The sequence below is a fragment of the Armigeres subalbatus genome, chromosome 2 (assembly GCF_024139115.2).
Source record: "Armigeres subalbatus isolate Guangzhou_Male chromosome 2, GZ_Asu_2, whole genome shotgun sequence".
NCBI classification, from domain to species: Eukaryota; Metazoa; Arthropoda; class Insecta; order Diptera; family Culicidae; genus Armigeres; species Armigeres subalbatus.
Window position 1 is genome coordinate 369,898,336 of NC_085140.1, and position 20,967 is coordinate 369,919,302.

Here is a 20,967-nt window from a genome sequence, read left to right on the forward strand (position 1 = left end):
AATATGATTGGTAAGCATTGTTGCGACGGATGGTTGAGTTTTGCAAACTTCTCCCGAAAGAAAACAAAATTTAAATTCTTTACAAAGTTCAAAAATGCCCAGGTAAATTGTAAAACTTGTGAGTACTACTCAAAGTTAGAGTAACCCGAATAGTTTCTTTAATTTTTAAAGTGAACTTTGGGGGAAAACTTTTCAAAATCCAATCATGATCGCCATACTGGACGATAGTGGAACGACGGAGAGAGACGGATAGTGGAACGCATTTTCGATGGTAATTTTGCAGTAAAGTTTATATTTGCAAATTATTTTTTGTAGTCTATTTTTCGCTTGTGTTATATAAAAAGTTTAGTGAAGAAAATTCGCATGGACATTGTAGGATTGTCATCTAAAGAAAAATATTATTCTTCTATTTACAGATTTTCGTTTATTTCATATTATCTACAACTAAATATGTTTTTCATTTATCGCTAGCTTTTCTTTACCACATAGTTATTGTGAAGATGTTTGCTAGCGTGTTACATATAATATTGTAATCAACACAAATTCTAATTTACAGACTTTTTAGCAGCAACAATTTAGTCCTCTGCTTTGATGAATCATATGATTCAGTTCAGTATTCTCCTATCCGCCCATGTACTTCTATTTTCCCTAAAGGTACACATGTGAATTCATTCCACTTTTCTTTTTATAATAAATACATATTCACTAGACAACATTGCCTAACAAAAATATGAAGCATATTATAACTAATTCTTCGGAATTCATTCCTAGCTTCTCCCCAACTAGTAGACTCTTCTGTGTAGAAGTTGTTTTTTATTCAATACCTATTTGATCACTTCACAAACAGACATCAGCTAACTGGTAATAATTTATCATAATAGTGAGGGGAGTAAAAATTCTAACGTACATACATGTTGAAAATTTAGGACTACATGGGAATCTATCCGCCGCATATGACAAGTAAAATGATAACGTAGGTCTCTTCACACGTATCCGCACAACTAACTGATCTATTCGCATTTGCGCAAACATCTGAAACTTAACTAGGTTCGTTGTTTCCAATATCTGGTACGATGGTTAAATTTCCAATGATGTCAAACTTTTAGGAGGAGATGGGTACGGTAAATGTCTTTTCACTCTCAAGGCGTCGCACGGTTGGAAAAAGTACAACAAGAGCTGAAAAGCACGCTTACGGTACACAGCATGAGTGAGAATATGTGGATAAGGGCCCGGTCAAAAGTTAGAGTGGATTTGTGACTTTCGTTTTGATAAATATCATTCGACATTCATTGGAATCCATCGAAATATTGAAGTTCTCTGTCTCTATTGAGCCATTTAAAGTGGAAATTTAATTTTTACTTCGATATGTCTATCTTATCAAAATCATATTTTGTAGCAATCTAGACTAAACTCATTGAGACCGAACCGGTTAAGTTTTCAGTTTCATTCATTTGAACTTTCGCATTCATCCAAGAAAAAAATGAAATCGCATTCATCATCACCTCAATCACGGAAAAATCATCTTACCGACACGATAATTGAATACCAACTCAACCGCAGCAACTTTTTGCTGACACCCACTCTTCACATTCGACTTGAATAATCACTCGCAACTACGTCTCACGCGCTCACTTTTTTCACCTGGGGAAAAAATGCCTCAATGGGCAGAATGGGATCCTCTGTGGCTAGAGTAAAATATCCTGGCACTCGCCTTGACAGCAATCCCTTGTTGACCGATTTGAAGCCCTTGTCCTTGCTGGCCGACAGGGTCAGTTCGACGACCCGTTTAGAATAATCGGACGATGCACTATTCAGATCCCAGTCTCCGTCGTTGTTGCTGTTGTAACCATTGCCGGAGGAGTCCTTGGGTGAGATTTTCATGATGGCCGTCTCGGGATGGCGATAGCCTTCCGTCGTAGTGGTGCTGGTGCTGGTCGACGTTGATGGCACTGAGTCCTCGAAGCGATTCTGCGTATCGGTGCCCAGAATCGACAGATCGTCGAATGGTTTCACCTCATCGGATGTGTTCAGGAGACTGTTGTTCTCTGCCTCCGGGTTACTGAGCGGACCCTCGGATTCCTTTTTTCGGTTGAAGTTTTGGATTCGCTGTCGGAGGCTGATTTTGGGTGGACGGCGGTTCGCCAGGGTGCTAGTGTTGAGCGACGATGGGATGGCGGTTCGATTCGGCGTCTGAATGAAAGTAAATGAGAAGTTTGAATGAGTTAAATAAATCAAATAAATAGATATAGATACTGAAGACGAATGTTTGTGCATGAAATCGCAGCCATTGGTGAAAATTTAAAAAAATGAAGCAGGATACAATGAACCGAATTTGATGACAACACATTGTGACATAAGGTAATTAAAAGAGTGAAGTATTTCTCGCTAAAAATCAAATCTTTGAAGTTCAAGACCATTGTGTAGCAGATAGAATCGTTGGTTAACCTTTTCAGGACGACTTTTTTTTACATTGATTTATCGTACTGATGTGGGGGTTTCCGCTCGAAAGCACTAAAACGGTGTGGAAATATTTTTTTCAGACGTCCTAGGCCGACCAAACTGTTTTGCAGTACATATCTTCGTATGCATCAGAAAATATCTCTAGAAACAAAATTTCCAAAGCTGAGAATATGTCAAAAAAAAAAGAGGTCGAAAGACATGAATGTTTTGAATTAACGTAACCTATTTCAGGGTACCCAAAACGGCCTGGAGTTCAGAACATACGATCTACCCCACCAACCAAGTCCTGAACGATGTATTCGTGCAGCGCTAAACATCCCAGCAGGTCCGCTTAGCCAATAAGATTTCACTCATTAGTTTTACAAACTACTACAGGTCTTTTTGATTCTCCAAAACGTCCTGGAGTTCAGAATATGGGATTTACCTGATCAACCAAGCCTTGAACGATGTATCCGTACATCGCTAAATATCCCAGCAGGTCCATTGAGCCAATAAACTTTCACTTATTATGTTTACTAGCTACTACAGACCTTTAAGGTTCTCCAAAACGCCCGAGGTCCATTGAACCGATAGGATTTCACTCAATACTTTTACAAGCTACTACGGGTCTTTATAGTTCTTCAAACTGGCCTGGGGCACAAAACGTGCGATTTACCCGATCAACCAAGCCCTGAATAATGTTTCCGTTTAGCGTTAAACATCACATGGCTGAATGCCAGAACGTTTTGGAATACCTTGTGCACCCCGTATTCAACAAAATTTGATATGCATGATACGTAGAGTAGAGTGGGGCAAGAGTACGCACTTAGTTTTCAATCGATTATGTGGCCCTTATGAAGCAAGCTTCTGCATATCAAATCAGTGTCGATGATTTATATACTCTTCCTTTATGTTACCCAGTGGAAAAAAATATTGAAATTATAAAGATTCGTTTTAGTAGAACCCTTATTGCAAGACAAGTGAAAAACGCACTCTTACCCCACCGGTGGGGTAAAAGTGCGCATCGGGTGGGGTAAGAGTACGCATTTATCCAATCATGTGCTTCAAGAATATATTAACACAAATAAGAGTTAATAACATTTAATTGATGTTTAATGAGCATATATTAGGGAATGTTTAAAGATTATGTAACTCTTAAAGGGGGAGGGGGTCCTAAAAATGTGCACTTTCATTCGAAAAACCATTGTTTTTTATATATACAAAAACCCAGATTAATCCACCTAGCAGTGATGATGCCTTTCTCGTGCATTATAAAATATATTGAAAAAATCACTTTAAAAAGGTCAAAAAAGCTCTTTGGGTGAATAGATCACATTTTTTCGATTATTTTTAATATTTTTGCCTTGCTACCATTCAAAAACAATTATTTTTTGATTTTTTTTCCAAGGGGGACCTGTGGGAAAAAACAATGATTTTTCAATAATTCCGAAAAGCAATGATCGGGCCCATTTTCAATAGCAAACAATTCCCTGTCGAATGCAACTTGTTGCGAGTAAATCGGATAATTCTAAGTTCTAAAACGTGTGTCTACAAAATTTGTACACATACACATTAGGGTGGCTCAAAAAGCACTTTTTCAAATTTTTTTATGGGCCGCCCTCTTATTCGTTTCTATTTGATGCCCTGATGCTCTGGACAAAATTTCAGCCAAATCGGTCAACGTTTGGGCAGTGCTAAACTCGTTGGAAGTTTATATGGAAAAATGTATGCAGAAAAATCCAAAAACAGTGATTTGCAGTTGGAAGGCACAATTTACGATCAAGAACCATGATACTCATTCAGTTCTTGTAAAATAAAATACAAAATGTTATGCTGAAAACCGCGAGAAGATTAGAGTTTCTTACGCAAAGATATTAGCATTTTACTGGAGTGTTGTAGGGGTGAATTTATTTCTTTTCAAAGGTAAAAGAAACGAAAATTTGCTCCAACCCCACTGCAGAGAAATGCTAATAACTAAGCCGGGCAAACTCGAATCTTCTCGCGGTTTTCTGCATAACATTCTGTATTAAATTCTCCAAGATCTGGATAAGTATCATAGTTCTTCATCGTAAGTTGTGTAGTTTAGCTACAATTTACTGTTTTTGGATGTTTCTGCATACATTTTTCCATATAAACTTCCAATGAATTTAGCACCGCCCAAACGTTGACCGATTTGGCTGAAATTTTGTCCAGAGCATCAGGGCATCAAATAGAACAGAATAAGACGGCGGCCCATCAAAAAAATTGAACAAAGTTTTTCCCATACTAATTTGAGCCACCCTAATACACATACATACACAAAAAAAAAACAGACGTCACCTCAGTTTATCGAGCTGAGTAGATAGGTATATAACACTATGGGTCTCCGGGCCTTCTATCAAAAGTTCTTTTGGAGCAATCATATAGCCTTTCGGTACAACTTTGTTGTACGAGAAAGGAAAAAATGCATATGTTACAAATATGCGATCGTGGGTAAATAGTACAATAATTAGCGCAGCGGCACGTTTTAAAAAATACATTATAAAATACAATATGGATTAACTGTCCAGACAGCGCGTCTACAATTGTTTTAGGGCCGATTCCCACGTAGTGTTTTTTCACCAATGTAATATTAAAGTTCAATAAAACTAGTTGTATGTCATACATTGATTTTGCATGCCTTTGTGTAATAATTGTACAAGTACATTTGTGAAAATTAACAACACAATTCACATAAATATCAATGGAAAAAAGCCGCATAATATGGAAATAATGAGGTGTATGAAAACGAACGTTATGTTCAAATCACCCAAATGCCCAAACTACACCATCATTCCACCCAAACCACCCAACCCAATAAGCAGTTAGCCTCAATGACACGCCTCTTCTTTCCTTCCAAAGCAGGAAAAAAATGGCAGCAAACGTAACGAGCGCACGAGAAAGCATGTACGAATGCGATTCTATTTCCAACGATGAAATTTTTACAACTGTGTTGATGCGAGCGGATAAAGTCATCGGCTTCGGTCTCTATAGCGCGTGTGTTAGTTTTCGTGTTCCACATTTGAAGCTTTGGAAAGCTTTGCTTGAGAGGTTAGCATCATCAATAAAGCACGAAAGAAGCAACACAAACTTTAATGCTGTCAGTATACACGGTGCGAAATTTATTCATTGAATGTGGAAATGCTACACACTTAATTTGTTTTACTCAATATTGTGCGGTTACTTGCTGAGTTTTTTTTACTTTATTAAACTGTTTTTTTTAATCTACAGATTATATTCAACACCATACTTGCTAAATGGACACGGTCGGTTAAAGTGGCTGGTCCTTATTTAAAGTGTTCGTGAAAGTAGTCGTTAGATTATTCGCTGTTGGTTTGAGCGAGACAGAGTATATGACAAAAAAATCAACCAGCAACTTGCGGTTTTTGGTTCGAAATGAACGTTTGTCAGCAATGGAATAATCCATCTAGATTTTCTACTAGATGGCTTTTTGCTGTACTATAAATCTCGCATAACTTTTCAAAAGGGGCTAAGTAACATTTTTTAATGAATTAATTTGAGTACTGCAATCAACAGAACAACATGAGAACTATTGATTGCAGTATTCAAATTAATTCATGAAAAAAATGTTACTTAGGTGCTTTTGAAAAGTTAAGCGAGAATTCATGAAAAAATGTTACTTAGGTCCTTTTGAAAAGTTATGCGAGAAATGTAATAGAAATGCATGAAGCCAAATAGGACTTTTTGGGGACTTGCAAGTGTTCTTATTGTTAAGTTGACTTTTTGTAAATTTATTGGTCAATATTTAAGAAGTGCAGTTAAAAGAAAAGTGCATACAGTATCCCCCCGCTTATCCGGACCTCGCTAGTCCGACGACTCGTTAGTCCGGATCTCGCTAATTCGGAATTTTCCGGATTAAAAAGTATCAACACCCATTTAAACACATTATGCTGTCAGTTTTCAAATTTATGCTGTGAGTTTGTTTTGGTTCAGTTGTACGGATTTGACAGTCGGATTAACGAGAGAAACCCCGATAGTCCGGCCATACATTTGTCGGATCAGCGGGGGTATACTGTACTTAGGTTTTCCAAATCTGATGCAGACTATCTTTTGAAAAGGGTCAAACTTGTTTTTACTGATTTTTTTCAAATGGATATAATCGATAAACGACGCTTCCTACAAAAAAGTGTTGTATGGGTGACTGTCGCAAAATCATTCAAACTTTCTAATAAAACTTTTTGAAAAACTCTAAATAGAACCCTACACTAAAAAAATCAATTTAAAAAAATAAAAGTCAATTTGCAAAAAAACGCTCTTTTTGATTTGGAAGAAATTTTGTCTCAAGATAGGTGATTATATTCCCTACCAACCGTCCATACATCGCAAGCCGGGCACTTTTAAGGGAAAAAAGTTTTTCTAACAAAAACTTTTTCTTGACGGAATTGATTTTTTCAGTGTCTTTAAGGGGTGGATTTAACATATGTATACATATATACTCATATTAAGTATTCCTGTACAGTCAGGCAGAGTACAATGTTTTGGTCGTAACTGGTCGCAACTAAAGAAGCTAATAATGGAATATAATATTTTTTTGAAGATATAAACCCCTTTTTAATATTACTCTTAATTTAAAAACAAACTATATTTAGTGACTAAATTAGACAATGTATCATAAAAATAGATTTGCTTGGGGTTCTATAACGATGGCTTTCATTGGTTTAGTTTCAGATGAAAATACACTGAAAATAATTCCGACAAGAAAAAGTTTTTGTTAGAAAAACTTTTTTTCCTTAAGAGTGCCCAGCTTGCGATGTATGGACGGTTGGTAGGAGGCATAATCATCTATCTTGAGACAAAATTTCATTTAAATAAAAGAGCATTTTTTCGCAAATCGACTTTAAAATTTTTAAACTGATTTTTTCAGTGTAGGGCTCAATTTGGATTGTTTCCGATATTTTCACTAGAAATTTTGACTGATTTTGCGATGGTCACCCATACAACACTTTTTGTGGGATGCGTCGTTTTTCTATTATATCCATTTGAAAATATTAGCAAAAAAATGTCAGCTCTTTTCAAAGGATAGTGTAGATTAAATTTGGAAAAACATTTTTGTTTTCATTTCGGATCATCTGGTGATTTTCATTTCTCATTTTCATTTCTTACTTCTTACTTTTCACTCCTCACTTCGCACTTCTCACGTCTCACTTTTCACTTCTCACTGCTCACATCGGCCCATAGGGAAAAAATGGCAGAAATGACGCTTAACTTTTAAAAAGAACATATGTCACCTTTTTCATGAATTAATTTGTGTACCGCAATCAAAAGCTATCATATTGGTCTGTTGATCGCAATATTAAAATTCATTCATGAAAATATGTTTCTTAGGTCATTTTGAAAAATAAACTAGAATTTTCAGTGTATACATGAAATCTTAAAATAGGTACTTTTTAACTCATTAATGGGTTTCTATGTTTCTTTGTGAAGTTTTTTTTTCTTCCGTGTAAGCTGTGTATTCTATGCTGTCAGTGTGCCGGTTTCGAATAAATTGTGTCTTGGGAGAACATAACCTAGAAAATCGATAGCTTATTTGTTACGAAATAATGATGTCTCATAACTCTTTGAATATTTACTATTTTTTGAGCCGTGCCATCATTATGAAATTCAATAGCGAACAAGAAGAAAACATTCCCCATCGAATGCAACTTGTTGTAGCAAAATCGATTCAGGTTTAGTACTAGAAAAATTGTCTAATGTTTCAATGTGCACACACATACGCACACACACACACACACACACGGACACACACACGGACAGACAGACATTTGCTCAGTTTGTCGAGCTGAATCGAATGGTATATAATACTATGGGTCTACAAGCGCTCTATAAAAAGTACGTTTTGGGAGTGAAATGAAAGCCTTTCAGGTACAACTTTGTTGTACGAGAAAGGCAAAACAACAGAGGTAAAAATATATATCAGGTTTCACGTGGCGTAAACAAAGGAATTTTCCTTAAAGAAAGTCCATCAATCACGTAACGTAAAATTCGGCTATTTCATCACCCCTCCCCCTATCTTTCACTTTTTGTATGAATCCTCTAAAAATTATATGGATTGTCAAACATCTCGCAACCCCTCCCAGCAAAGCGTTGCGTAATTTATGGATGTTTCTTCTGATTAAATGAAATTATCATTTAGATGAAATTGTATTTTCGTACTATGTTTAGGTGTACAACAAGTCCTAAAACAATTTCATTATTTCGCTTCAGTGATTTGTTCGCTAAGTCCTTTCTAACAGCAAATTACTTCAACTTATACTAAAAACTTGTTATAATTTCAAATTCTATCCCTTTTTTCTTAGTTGTGGATCTTTACGCTTTGAAAGAAGTTATATTTCGGTCAGAGATGCGGGTTTGACATCATAACTTGAAGATTCATATGCGTACTCTTGCCCCACCCGTTCCTGCGTACTTTTACCCCACAGTCCCAAAAATTATTCAAGTTATAGTTTTGACTTCTTGGAAAACCAACCGGATTGGTGTTCTGTACCATAAAGTACTCTATACAATAGGTTATCGAAATGGTATATTGTTCACCTGATTGAACGTATATATGGTAATGAAATACTAGTTGCGGAAATTCAATTATTTTTAGCGAAATGATCAAACAGTTATTGAACTCGATATCTCCCTTGTTGTTTATTCAAATCGTTTACAATTACACATGATAATAGTTGGCCAGAATACCTGTCAAACTGATGCAGTGATGCTATTTTAATTTTTTTTATTACTTCAAAAAATCGAAAACGTACTCTTACCCCACGCGCACTCTTGCCCCACTCTACTCTATGCTTATTGAACCGGATTGCGTGTACACCGTCGACGAGGGCATTGTATGAACCTCGTGGGCTGAACTCAAGGAACGTTTTGGAGTAGTACTTTGAGCATCTCGTTTTCAAGAAAATTTGATTTGTATGATGTATATAAGCTTATTGAACCAGATTGGGTGTAAACCGACGATGAAGACATTGCAAAAGCCTTGATTTATCTGATAGATACCGTGGACTGAACTCCAGAACGTTTTGGAGTAACTTGAGCACCCCGTATTCAACCAAATTTTATATGCATGATACGTACATGCTTATTGAACCGGATTGGGTGTAAACCATCGATGAGGGCATTGCATATACCTTCGTAGGTCCGGCAGATACTGTGGGCTGAGCTCCAGAAGGTTTTGGAGCACCTTGACCATCCAGTTTTCAAGATAATTAGATTTGCATGCTGCATATAAGCTTATTCAACCAGATGGGGTGTAAACCGACGATGAGGACATTGCAAAAGCCTTGACCTGGATTTAGATTTGATTAGGTTTAGATTCCCAAAAACTATTTAAGTCAAATAAGCTAGTTTTGCAACTGAAGAAGACTATTTTTGGCTATAAAAGCTTGTCTTAAATGTTTGTTGGGTTGGATTTGAATTAGATTGAATTTGGATTTGATTGGATTTAGATTAGATAGGATTTGGATTGAATTTGGAGTGGATTTGTACTGGATTTGGATTTTTTAAATTGGATTAGATTTGGTTTGGGTTCTAATTGAAAATGGATTTGGATTTGAATTTTGTTTTGGATTCGGATTGGACTAGATTGGATTTGGATTAAATTTAGATTGGATCTCGATTGGGTTTAGATTGGATTATAATTGGATTTGAGTTGATTTTGGATTGGGTTTGAATTGGATTTGGATTACATTTGGACTGAAATTGGATTGGTTTGGTCTAAGGTTGCATGTTGATTGGATTTGAATTACATCGAATTTGGAAAACTTGAATTTCGATTAGATCGAATTGAGATGATATTGGATTTGGACTAGATTAGATTAGATTTTGATTGAATTTATATTGGATTTGAATTGGGTTTGAAATGGATTTGAATCCAGTTTGAATTGAAATTTGATTTAAATCGATTTGGATTTGGATAAGAGTGGATTAGATTGGATTTGGATTGGATTTGGGTAGGATTGGATTTGGATTAGATTGGGATTGGATTAGATTGGGTTTGGATTAGACTGGACTTAGATTAGATTGGATTTTGATTAGATTGGCCTGTACTAGCTTGGAGTTGAATTGGACTTGGATTCGATTGCATTTGAATTAGAAGTGCATTTGGTTTAAATTGGACTTGGATTTTGATTGGATTGAATTTGGATTATATTCGATTCAGATCAGTTTGATTTTGGATCAGATTTAATTTGGATTATATTGGGTTCAGATAAGATTGCACTTCGATTAGATTGGATTAGATTAAGTTTGACTTGTTTTAGACTTGGTTTTCATTGGACTTGGATGAGATTGGATTTGAATTGGGGTTTCCTGTAAGCCTTGCAAGCAAAGGCGTAGGATTGCCAATCCGGAGATGACGAGTTCGATTCGCGGTCTAGGATGTTTTCGGGTGGATTTGGATTATATTGGATTTGTATCAAAACGGAATTGGATTAGGTTGTATTTAGGTTTGATTGGATTTGGATTAGATCTGACTTTAATTAGATTGGCTTTAGTTTAGATAGGATTATGTTTAGTTTGATTTTGGATTAGATTGAATTTGTATTAAATTGGTTATGGATTAGATTTTTTTCCTTATGGATCCTGTACACCTCCGGCCTCCGGTGGTGCAAAGGGCTGACTTGAAAGATCTCCATCCTGAGCGTTGCCCGGCTATCGCTTTAACCTGTTGCCAGGTTAGATTTCGGTCGACTTCTTTTATTTCTTTATTGAGGCTTCGCTGCCATGAGCCTCTGGGTCTGCCTCTGCTGCGATGTCCCGCTGGGTTCCAGTCTAATGCTTGTTTACAGATTTCGTTTCCGCCCCTACGTAGAGTGTGGCCGACCCAGCCCCACTTCCGATCCCGAATTTCTGTTGCTATCGGCCTCTGGTGACAACGACAATGGAGCTCGTTGTTTGAGATCCAGTTGTGAGGCCACCAGGCCCGAATTATATACCGCAGGCATCTATTAATGAACACCTGCAGCCGTTGAGTGTTCTCCACTGATACACACAGCGTATAGCAGCACAGATTTCACGTTAGAGTTGAAAATTCGTATTTTGGTGCGTTCACTTATCTGCCTGTTTTTCCAGATATTTCTTAAACTCGCAAAGGCAGCCCTTGCTTTCTTGATCCGTGCGCCTATGTCGATCTTGGTACCGCCGTCTGACGCCATTTGGCTACCAAGATATTGGAAGCTTTCAACATTCTCCACTGGTTGCCCGGCTACTGTGAAACTGGAAGGAGTCACCGTGTTTACATCCAACGATTGGGTTTGGTTACCGTTGATGACTAAACCTGCCGAAGAGGAGCGCTCGGCAAGGTCGTTGAGCTTACTCTGCTTATCAGAGCGCCGTTGCGCGAGGAGTGCAACATCATCCGCCAATTTGAAGCCATTTAGGTGCTCCATGGTTATAGGCTGCCATAACAGTCCGCGGTTTGGTTCACGGTCAATCGCATCTACCAGAATCTCGTCGATTACGATGAGGAACAGTAACGGTGATAGAATACATCCTTGCCTCACACCAGCTACGACCCGGATAGGGTCGGACAAGACCCCATTGTGCAGCACTCTACACGAGAAGGCCTCGTACTGTGCCTCGATGAGGCCGATGATTTTCTCAGGAACTCCCTTGCGTCTCAGGGCGCCCCACATATTCTCGTGATTGAGACGGTCGAAAGCTTTTTCGTAGTCAATGAATACCAAGTAAAGGGACTCTTGGAATTCGTTTACCTGCTCCAGAATGATGCGGAGCGTGACAATATGGTCCACACAGGATCTTCCGGCACGGAATCCGGCTTGCTGCCGCCGGAGAGTCGCATCGATCTTCTCCTGAATCCGGGCTAGGATAATTTTGCACAGAACTTTGAGAACGGTAACATAATGCCTCGCCAGTTATCGCATACAGTCAGGTCACCCTTTTTGGGCACCTTCACTAAGATACCTTGCATCCAGTCGACCGGGAAAGGTGCGGTGTCCCAGATATTACGAAATAAACGATGCAGTAGTTGAGCGGATGTCATGAAGTCAGCTTTGAGCATCTCGGCTGATATGCGGTCGACCCCTGGGGCTTTATTCGATTTCATGCTTTGGATGGCTGTTTGAATCTCTAGCTGTGATGGAGCTTCGGTATTGACGCGTGTTATACGTCGGATCCTAGGCAGATCATGCCGAGGTGGTGATAGCCTGGCTGGCACTTGAAAATGTTGTTCGAAGTGCTCGAACCAGCGTTTCAGCTGGTTAGTTGGGTCGGTTAATAACTGACCATTCGAGTCTTTCAAAGGCATCGTTGCATTCATTTTCGCCCGCTTAAGCGTCGTGAGATATCGTAGAGGAGGCGAATGTCCCCGGTTGCGGCGGCTCTCTCTCCTTCGTCGGCCAGAGAGTCTGCCCACGCTCGCTTGTCCCGTCGACATGAGCGTTTTACTTCCTTCTCAAGAGCCGCGTATCGTTGACGGGCTCCTCTGGTTTTCGATCGCTCTATCGCGGCTTTGGCTTCTCTTCGCTCCTCTATCTTTCTCCAGGTCTCATCGGTGATCCATTGTTTTCTCTGGGTGCGTAGTTCGCCCAGATTATTCTCGCTGGTGGTGATGAAGGCATTCTTGATGGCGGTCCATTGGTCTTCCACGCTGCCACCTTCCGGAATATCTGCAGCACGCGTCTCCAGTTCTTCAACGAAGGACCGTTTTACCGTGGCATCTTCCAGTCGGCGTGTGTTGAATCGTCGTCCAACTCTTTCCTCCTGCCGACGAATCCGCGCAATGCGCAGGCGTATTTCGCCGATGAGGAGGTGATGATCAGACGCAATATCGGCACTACGTTTATTCCGTACATCAAGAAGGCTCCGTTTCCATTTTCGGCTGATGCAGATGTGGTCGATTTGATTTTCTGTAAAGCCGTCACGAGAGACCCACGTGACCTTGTGAACCGGTCGATGAGGGAAGAGCGATCCCCCGATCACCATGTCGTTATTACCACAAAATTCTGTGCACAGCTCTCCGTTTTCGCTCATTTCTCCGAGACCATGGCGTCCCATAATGCGCTCATGGTTCGAGTTGTCGGATCCGATCTTCGCATTGAAGTCGCCCAAACAGATCTTGATATCACCCTTCGGAATTCTATCTACGACGGCATTGAGTTGACTGTAGAAGTTCTCTTTGTCTTGCAGATCGGCAGCATCGGTTGGCGCATAACATTGGATTATAGTAAGGTTTCGGACCCGTGTTCTAAATCTGGCAACGATTATCCTTTCACTTATAGGTTCCCACTTCATAAGCACAGAGTGTGCCTGAGCGCTTAGTAGGAAGCCAACTCCGCGATGCCGGGGAGCGTGTTCACCTCGTAAACCAGAGTATAGCAGAACTTGTCCCGACAGCGTTCTGTGTTCTCCAAAGTTCCAAACGTTCCATGTTCCTATTCGTGTCCGTTGTTTCGCGCTAAGAGTCGTCGCTGTAAAATCAGTCCGTATTCTTTCATTATCGGATTCTCGAACAAATTGATGTTTCGGGAACAGTAGGTTGTTGGCCCAAGGTTCCCTATCCACCGGGATGAGGCTGCCATCTTAGGTATAGCTCCCGGGGAATAGCATTTCATACTCAGCCGCTGGATGCCAGAACAGACGCTGTTGGAGCCGCACCTCCTTGGTGAACAGACGCTCGGTCAGTCGGGTCAAATTTGTTTAAAGTCCCACCCAACACCAGGACTAGGCTAGTGCGCTTTGAGCGGCACACGGTCGCTTTGATAGGGCCTGCTTGGGGACACATGCAGCTTTTTATAGGAGTTCAACAGAGCCCACTGTCGAACCCCACCACATCCTAGGCAGACCCCACAAGACGCGCCCTCTCACTCTAGCTGATGTCAGAAGGACAACAGTGCCCAGGCTGCACTACCAGCTAAGTACGCAACCCTTAGCTGGCGGTCAATTGTTAGAAGTGATCAATATCATGTGCCATTAGTTTATTCTTATCCACAGCATATCTTGATATTTAAATGCAAAATTTTGATATTGTTGCCTGTTATTTTATCTCTTATATCAATCAAGTCCATATAATGTTTTGTTATTCGATTGATGGCTTCTGCCCGGGTTTGGCTTAGATGGGACTTAAATTTTGATCATATTTAATTTGGTATAGGTTTAGGGTGACCATATGGTATCCTAATAGAGGACATGTCCTCCTTTTTCATTAAAAACCAGATGTCCTCCTTTTTGGAAATTTTGGAAAAACAGTTGCATGAAGAAATTCTAAACATACAATAATACAACAGAAGTCCTTTCTGTAACAAAACATTGGATACGTTTGCGTTTCTGGTTTTAATTCTGAAATATTTTCCTTTGAGTTTTAGAATAAAATTAATGTAAAGAAAGTGAAATCCGTGAGTTACAGTTATACAGATGTCAAAAATATCAGAAGCATCGGACTATTGAGAGAAATGGATTAGGAAACAAAAATTCCAAAGTAAACTCAAAATTTTCTTCGAGTAAACACCCATCAAATTGGCTTTTAAACGCTTCGCACGGTATGCTTCTTGAATATGTGAGGCAATGAGCATCTGCCTTACCATGCCTAGAATGGAATAGGAATAGCTAAAACTGATCTGAAAAGTTTTCAGTTTCTTTAGTCTAAATCTAAAAAGTTTAGAATTCGTTCAATTGAATACTTAGTGGTTCTAATGGTTTCAATTGTGATTCTCAATGGCATTCTAGAAAAAAAATCACTGGACAATTAAGCATCTTGTATTCGGTCCTTATAGAACCTAATGTTTGGCCAGTTATTTATTTTTGCAATAAAGTATTCACAATTGTAAACAATGATTCTTGTTAGAATTCTATGGAATACCGCTGAAAATGGCAGCATAATAATATTCAACATTTGTTCACTACTGAGTACTGATTTTAAAATTAGTTGAAGTTAAAATCTTCCCATTAAAAAGATGTTGCTGGTAGTTTATATTTAGAAAGCGCTTTATGTAGACTATAATGAGAGTCTGAAAGGTCCATCTGGAGTTAATAAAGTAAACTGTTATCAGAGAAAATATATGATCTCTTTTAGTGGAATGTCCTCAACTGTCTAATACGAGTTTAGTAATTTCCATTTTATACCACTACGTAGTTAATCTGTTATGTTTAGAAAAAGGTGTTGTATTTGCTTCTTGCAGTAGAGTTTAATGTGCAAAAATTTAACAAATATAAGATTCTTAATCATATTAAAAAATAAAAATCGATGAATGTTTTTGGCGTCCTCCTTTTTCAACCAAATGTCCTCCTTTTTCGCTAAATTTGGGTGAATTGTCCTCCTTCGGAAAAATTTCATATGGTCACCCTATATAGGTTGGACTTAGGTTAGATTGGAATTCGATTAGATTGGACTTGGATAAGATTGAGTATGGATTATATTGTATTCGGATTAGTTTGATTTTGGATCGCATTGAATTTGGATGATATTGGGTTGAGATTGGGTATGTATTAGATTGTACTTGGATTAGATTGGATTAGATGTAATTTGGAATGGATTGGATTTTTGTTTGATTGGACTTTGTTTTGATTGGGCTTGGATTCGATTGGATTTGGATGAAATTGAACTTTGATTTGGATTAGATTTGATTTGTTTTTGATTGGATTTGGATTCGATTGGGTTTGTATCAAAACGGAATTTGATTTCGTTGCATTTGGGTTTAATTGGATTGGATTAGATTTGACTTGGATTAGTGCGGATTCGAACTAATTGAAAAATTGAAATTGGATTACATCGGACTTGGATTAAATTAGATTTGGGTTGAATTAGGGCTGTTTCAAAAACATAACTCACCGCTTGTGTGGATGTATCCTGCAGCCGAATTCGGCCTCGATTGATGACTCGGGCCGGCGCTGTTGATGACTGCGGGGGTTGCTCCGTGGTGACCTTTTTCACCGTGAACCGATTGAACTGATTTCGGGTTCCTGATGGCCGGAACGATGTCCTCGTGGTGGTGCTAGTGGTAGTTTCGTTGGTTACCACCGGTTTGTCTGTTGTGCTGCTGCTACTGTTAATGATGGTACCGGAAAGCACCTCATTCGATTCAGTAGTTTTGTTTACTCGGGTATTTAGTACGAAACGGTTTCGCGTAGGGAAGCGAAGTTTTGTCGAGGCTTGGGTAGTTATGTCAAGGTCAACCAATCCAAGAGATGCCGCGGTAGTACTACTGGTGGAAGTCGTAGTTGTCGACGTCGTCCGGTTGAGCTTGTTCCGGTACTCTTTGATGCTGAAGCGAGGTCGGTTCAGTTCCGGTTTGGTTCGGTTCACTTCACCGCTGGTTTCGTCCGAAGTATAACTTGCAAACGTGGAGGACGTGCTTGGCCCAAATGATGGTGAAGAAGAAGGCAGTCGTAGACTCGTTTTACTGTTTTGCAGTTTGAAGTTGACACGAGTGTTCTCGCTGTCTCGTGTGACCTCAGATGATTTGAACGGATCTTCAAAGTCGTCACTAAATTTGGATTTCGTTCGAGCTGGCTTGACGTCGAATCCGCTGGTTGGTCGGAATCGTGACCGCAGTCCATTGTTATCGTTGCTGAAATTGAACAGAGACGTAGGGGTATTGAAAACAGAGGGGGTCGTTACCGATGGGAATTGTGTAACTGGAATGTCCTGTTGCTCTTGGTCTTGATCATCGCGACCTGCCGAAAACCGATTCCGATTCACGTTGGATGGTATTTTTTTACGATGTTTTCTAAGAGAGCTGTCTTCCGTGAAATATGGAGTCGTTGACGGAGTATTGGTTGTAGTTTTGAATTCAACTTCACCATCGATAGTCGGTCGCGGCCGGAAGCGGAATCGGTTACGATTGGGACGATCTACTGGATTTTCAGTTGAATCGGATTCAATTGACTGCTCGGTGGAGGGCTTTGGTCGACGCCGGCGGCCCTTTGACTTGAACATTGGGTATGGAGTGGTGGTACCAAGTTCTTGGGAATCTAAGAAAGCCGGCCCAATGGTGACTATTTCCGGTTGGGGATCATCCAATCGATTGCTTTCGGCTTCAGTAGTGTACTTGTACTTGTTACGACTGCTGGGTGGGATGAGTGTGGGGTCAGAAATCGCATCCTCGATCGTGAAGAAGCTGTGCGTGATGAGAGGTTCCTCCGTGGAGGCATCCAACACCGACAAAGGTGTTGTAGACGAGGGTCTTTTATTGGGTGGAAGACCTGTGTAGCTAGGGTGCATGATCTTGTGCTGTTTGTATTCGCTTTCTTGCTGTCGATAGAGATGTTTGAATACGTTGGGCTTTTCGGTAGTGATGAATTTATCACGTCCAATCCAGTCGTCGTTAACCGGGGTAACCATCACAGGGGTGCTGAAACCATTATGATCGCCACCAAAGATGATTGAATGACTATAGAATGGTTGACGTGGTGTTGTGCTAGGTGGGGATTGGGAAGAGGTAGAAGATGGATAGCTAGTGGAGCCTGGGGTTGATGCAGGAGTGTGTGATGAAGGACTTGGTCTAGCGAACGATTCATAGCTGAATCGATTGGCATCTTGGAGCGGAGAATGGGAGTTGATGTTATATTTGTTAAGGATTTCGGCCGGGTCTTTGTTGAATTCCGCATGGTTGGTTATTGTAGGAAGCAAAGCTTGCTGGGTGCTGGGAGGTGGCGGAACTAAATTTTGGCTGTATTCGTCGTGAATTTCATTAAATACATGCTTGTTTTCTTTGAATTTAACTGATTCATGGGGTTTATGATTGATTGGGAGTTGTTGGTGGCTTTGATAGGATGTAAAACCAAATGATTCAGTGCCATGATGTTGGAGCGGGGTAGGATGAATTTGATGGGAATCGTACTGCAGATTAGATTGGTGTTTGTAGGGTTTCTCTTTGAAGAATTGTGTCGGAGCTGGAGATGCTGCTGGCGGAGGTGGATGCTGGGTCTTCAGGCTGAACCCGAACTTGCTCTGTTGTTGCTGTTGAACCTGTTGGAAGAATGGAGTCAGGACGCTAGGAGGGATGTGTGGGAAAAGCGGTGTCGATGGGGTGACAGGGGTCTTGGTGGACTCCTTCTCTCCGGATGAATGCAGTTTCTTCGGGAGATCGATGTCGGTTGGAGCAATGTGATTATAGAAGGGCTGCAGCTTGCTTTGCTGTTGGAGATAGTTCATCTTCTGCATGTTCTTGATATGGGCGAACGTTTGCTGGTAGCCATTACCAACGCCAGCATGCAGTAAACCTTTGAGCTGTGCATCAAAGCTAGGATGGCTGGCAAGTTGGCTGATAAATTTGGTCTTCGCTGCTTGCAGTGGGCTTGATCCCTGTCCAAATTGGATGTAGGTGCCGTATAAGTGATTAGGAGAAATGTAATGCTCCAAGCGGTTAGAATTGGCGGCCACAGGTTGCTTCGGGCGATAGCCGAGTCCCATGTGGGATGGTATTTTATTCATCACTGGATGGGGGGCATTCATGGTAGATTTCTGTAGATTCGCAGGCTGTGCGTTGTGGACAGGTTCCCTGGAAATAGTTTTGCAGAAAAATTGTAGAATGGCGATAGAAAATATTTTAATGATTAGTTCTGTACAGTGACAATTGGGTGATAATTTTTGTATTTTCACATCATAATCTGAATTTTTCTTCACCTACGATTGATTAATTGCGAAAATGGACTGTTTCGGTAGCATCGGCGTTTGGCGTGGTAGCTTGGCTTCTGTTAGTGATTCCATCCATTCAAATTTATTGCATCATCACTCTTCGACGCGCAATAGCGATTCTGCTACCGAAGGCAACTTTTAGACGTTGCCAAATGATTAAGTTTTGCGCTTTGAAGAAAGTTCGTCTCGGATCAACTTTCTTTTGTATAAAATTGTGGACCGGAATAAATCGATTTCATTTACAATGCCTAATAGAAACAATACCAAAGGATCTTGCCAGAAAGTTCACTTTCCGCCGACGACTGCCAAATCGATAAAGACGCCACCTTAGTGAAAATTATTTACAGCATCCACCCATAGGCGACCGTCGCTCGGATCAACAGATGCCAAGCGATAATGTTCTGTATTTGAAGAAACTTCGTCTTGGATCAAATTTCTGTTGTTACTCCTTTCAATAATACACATTTTGAATAAGGGTCTGTTCAAATATTAAGTAACACGAAAAGCGTTGATTTTACGAAATTCCCACCCCCTCGTAACAATCTGTAACAAATTTGAGAACTACCTCCCGTCCTATGCGTAACGCGTAACGAATAAAGTTTTCTAAAAAAAATCTTGTTTCTGGTGGAGTTTGCAACACGACAGAATAAATTATTAGGTATTGTATGTTTTGTGCTATTTGAAGGAAAACAAATATTTTTTTAAATTAAAAAAAATCTATTCAATTAATTTGTTACGCATAATAATATCTCAAAAGACACGCACCCTTTGCAGTCTTACGTAATATTCGAACATACCCTAACTAACAGCTCATAACCAAATTCAGAATTGGTCCGCTCTCCGCGGAATCCCGATCAGAACGGCTCTCGCGCGCCTGGAAGCAGCTTTCATGTATCTAATGAATTGATCCCGGTAGGCCCGCCCCTTCCTTATTCGTTATGAGTGCACATAATATTTACACGCATATCAGAGCACAAAGGGGCGGGGCTGAAGGGCTTAATTTATTGAATACAAGAAAGCTGCTTTCCGGCTCGCCCGTCATTTTGATCGGGATTCCACAAAGAGCGAAAAATCATCGAGTGGGTGTCGGACAATTCAAACGCAAGGATCCGACAAGCGTTTGGATGCAGTTAGTTATTGGAAAGGCGCATTGAGAAAAGAAAAGTGGTTCTTCTCAGGACCAGCATTAGAGTGATTCAAATTTTGACTTTTTTGCCCCCTGATGTTTAAACGATTCCATTTGCCATTTTAATAATCCTCCAAAATTTTGAGCTAATTTGGATCTAATTTGAGTGAGCATGCGCAGTTTGAAGTTTATATGAAAATTACTATGAAAACAGTAACTTGGATTTGGATTTGAATCGGATTTGGATTTGATTTGTATTTTATCTGGATTGGATTTGGATTGGATTTGGATTTGGATTTGGATTGGATTTGGATTGGATTTGGATTGGATTTGGATTGGATTTGGATTGGATTTGGATTGGATTTGGATTGGATTTGGATTGGATTTGGATTGGTTTGGATTGGTTTGATTGGTTTGGATTGGTTTGGATTGGTTTGGATTGGTTTGGATTGGTTTGGATTGGTTTGGATTGGTTTGGTTGGTTTGGATTGGTTTGGATTGGTTTGGATTGGTTTGGATTGGTTTGGATTGGTTTGGTTGGTTTGGATTGGTTTGGATTGGTTTGGTTGGTTTGGATTGGTTTGGATTGGTTTGGATTGGTTTGGATTGGTTTGGATTGGTTTGGATTGGTTTGGATTGGTTTGGATTGGTTTGATTGGTTTGGATTGGTTTGGATTGGTTTGGTTGGTTTGGATTGGTTTGATTGGATTTGATTGGTTTGATTGGTTTGGATTGGTTTGGATTGGTTTGGAATGGTTTGGATTGGTTTGGATTG

At 39.9% G+C, this 20,967-nt stretch overlaps 1 protein-coding gene across 7 annotated transcripts in view; it reads right to left on the reverse strand.

Annotated features, from left to right (window-relative positions):
- Positions 1–397: 397 nt before the first annotated feature.
- LOC134213061 (uncharacterized) overlaps positions 398–20,967 on the reverse strand; it is a 126,449-nt gene continuing 105,879 nt past the window's right edge. For all 7 annotated transcript variants that reach the window (XM_062691587.1, XM_062691593.1, XM_062691588.1 and 4 more), the window contains exons 5-6: positions 16,259–18,929; positions 398–2,190 (exon numbers count right to left, since the gene is read on the reverse strand). In XM_062691587.1, coding sequence (XP_062547571.1) covers positions 1,621–2,190; positions 16,259–18,929 — 3,241 coding nt within the window. In that variant the 3' untranslated portion in view covers positions 398–1,620. The remainder of the gene's footprint in view (positions 2,191–16,258; positions 18,930–20,967) is intronic.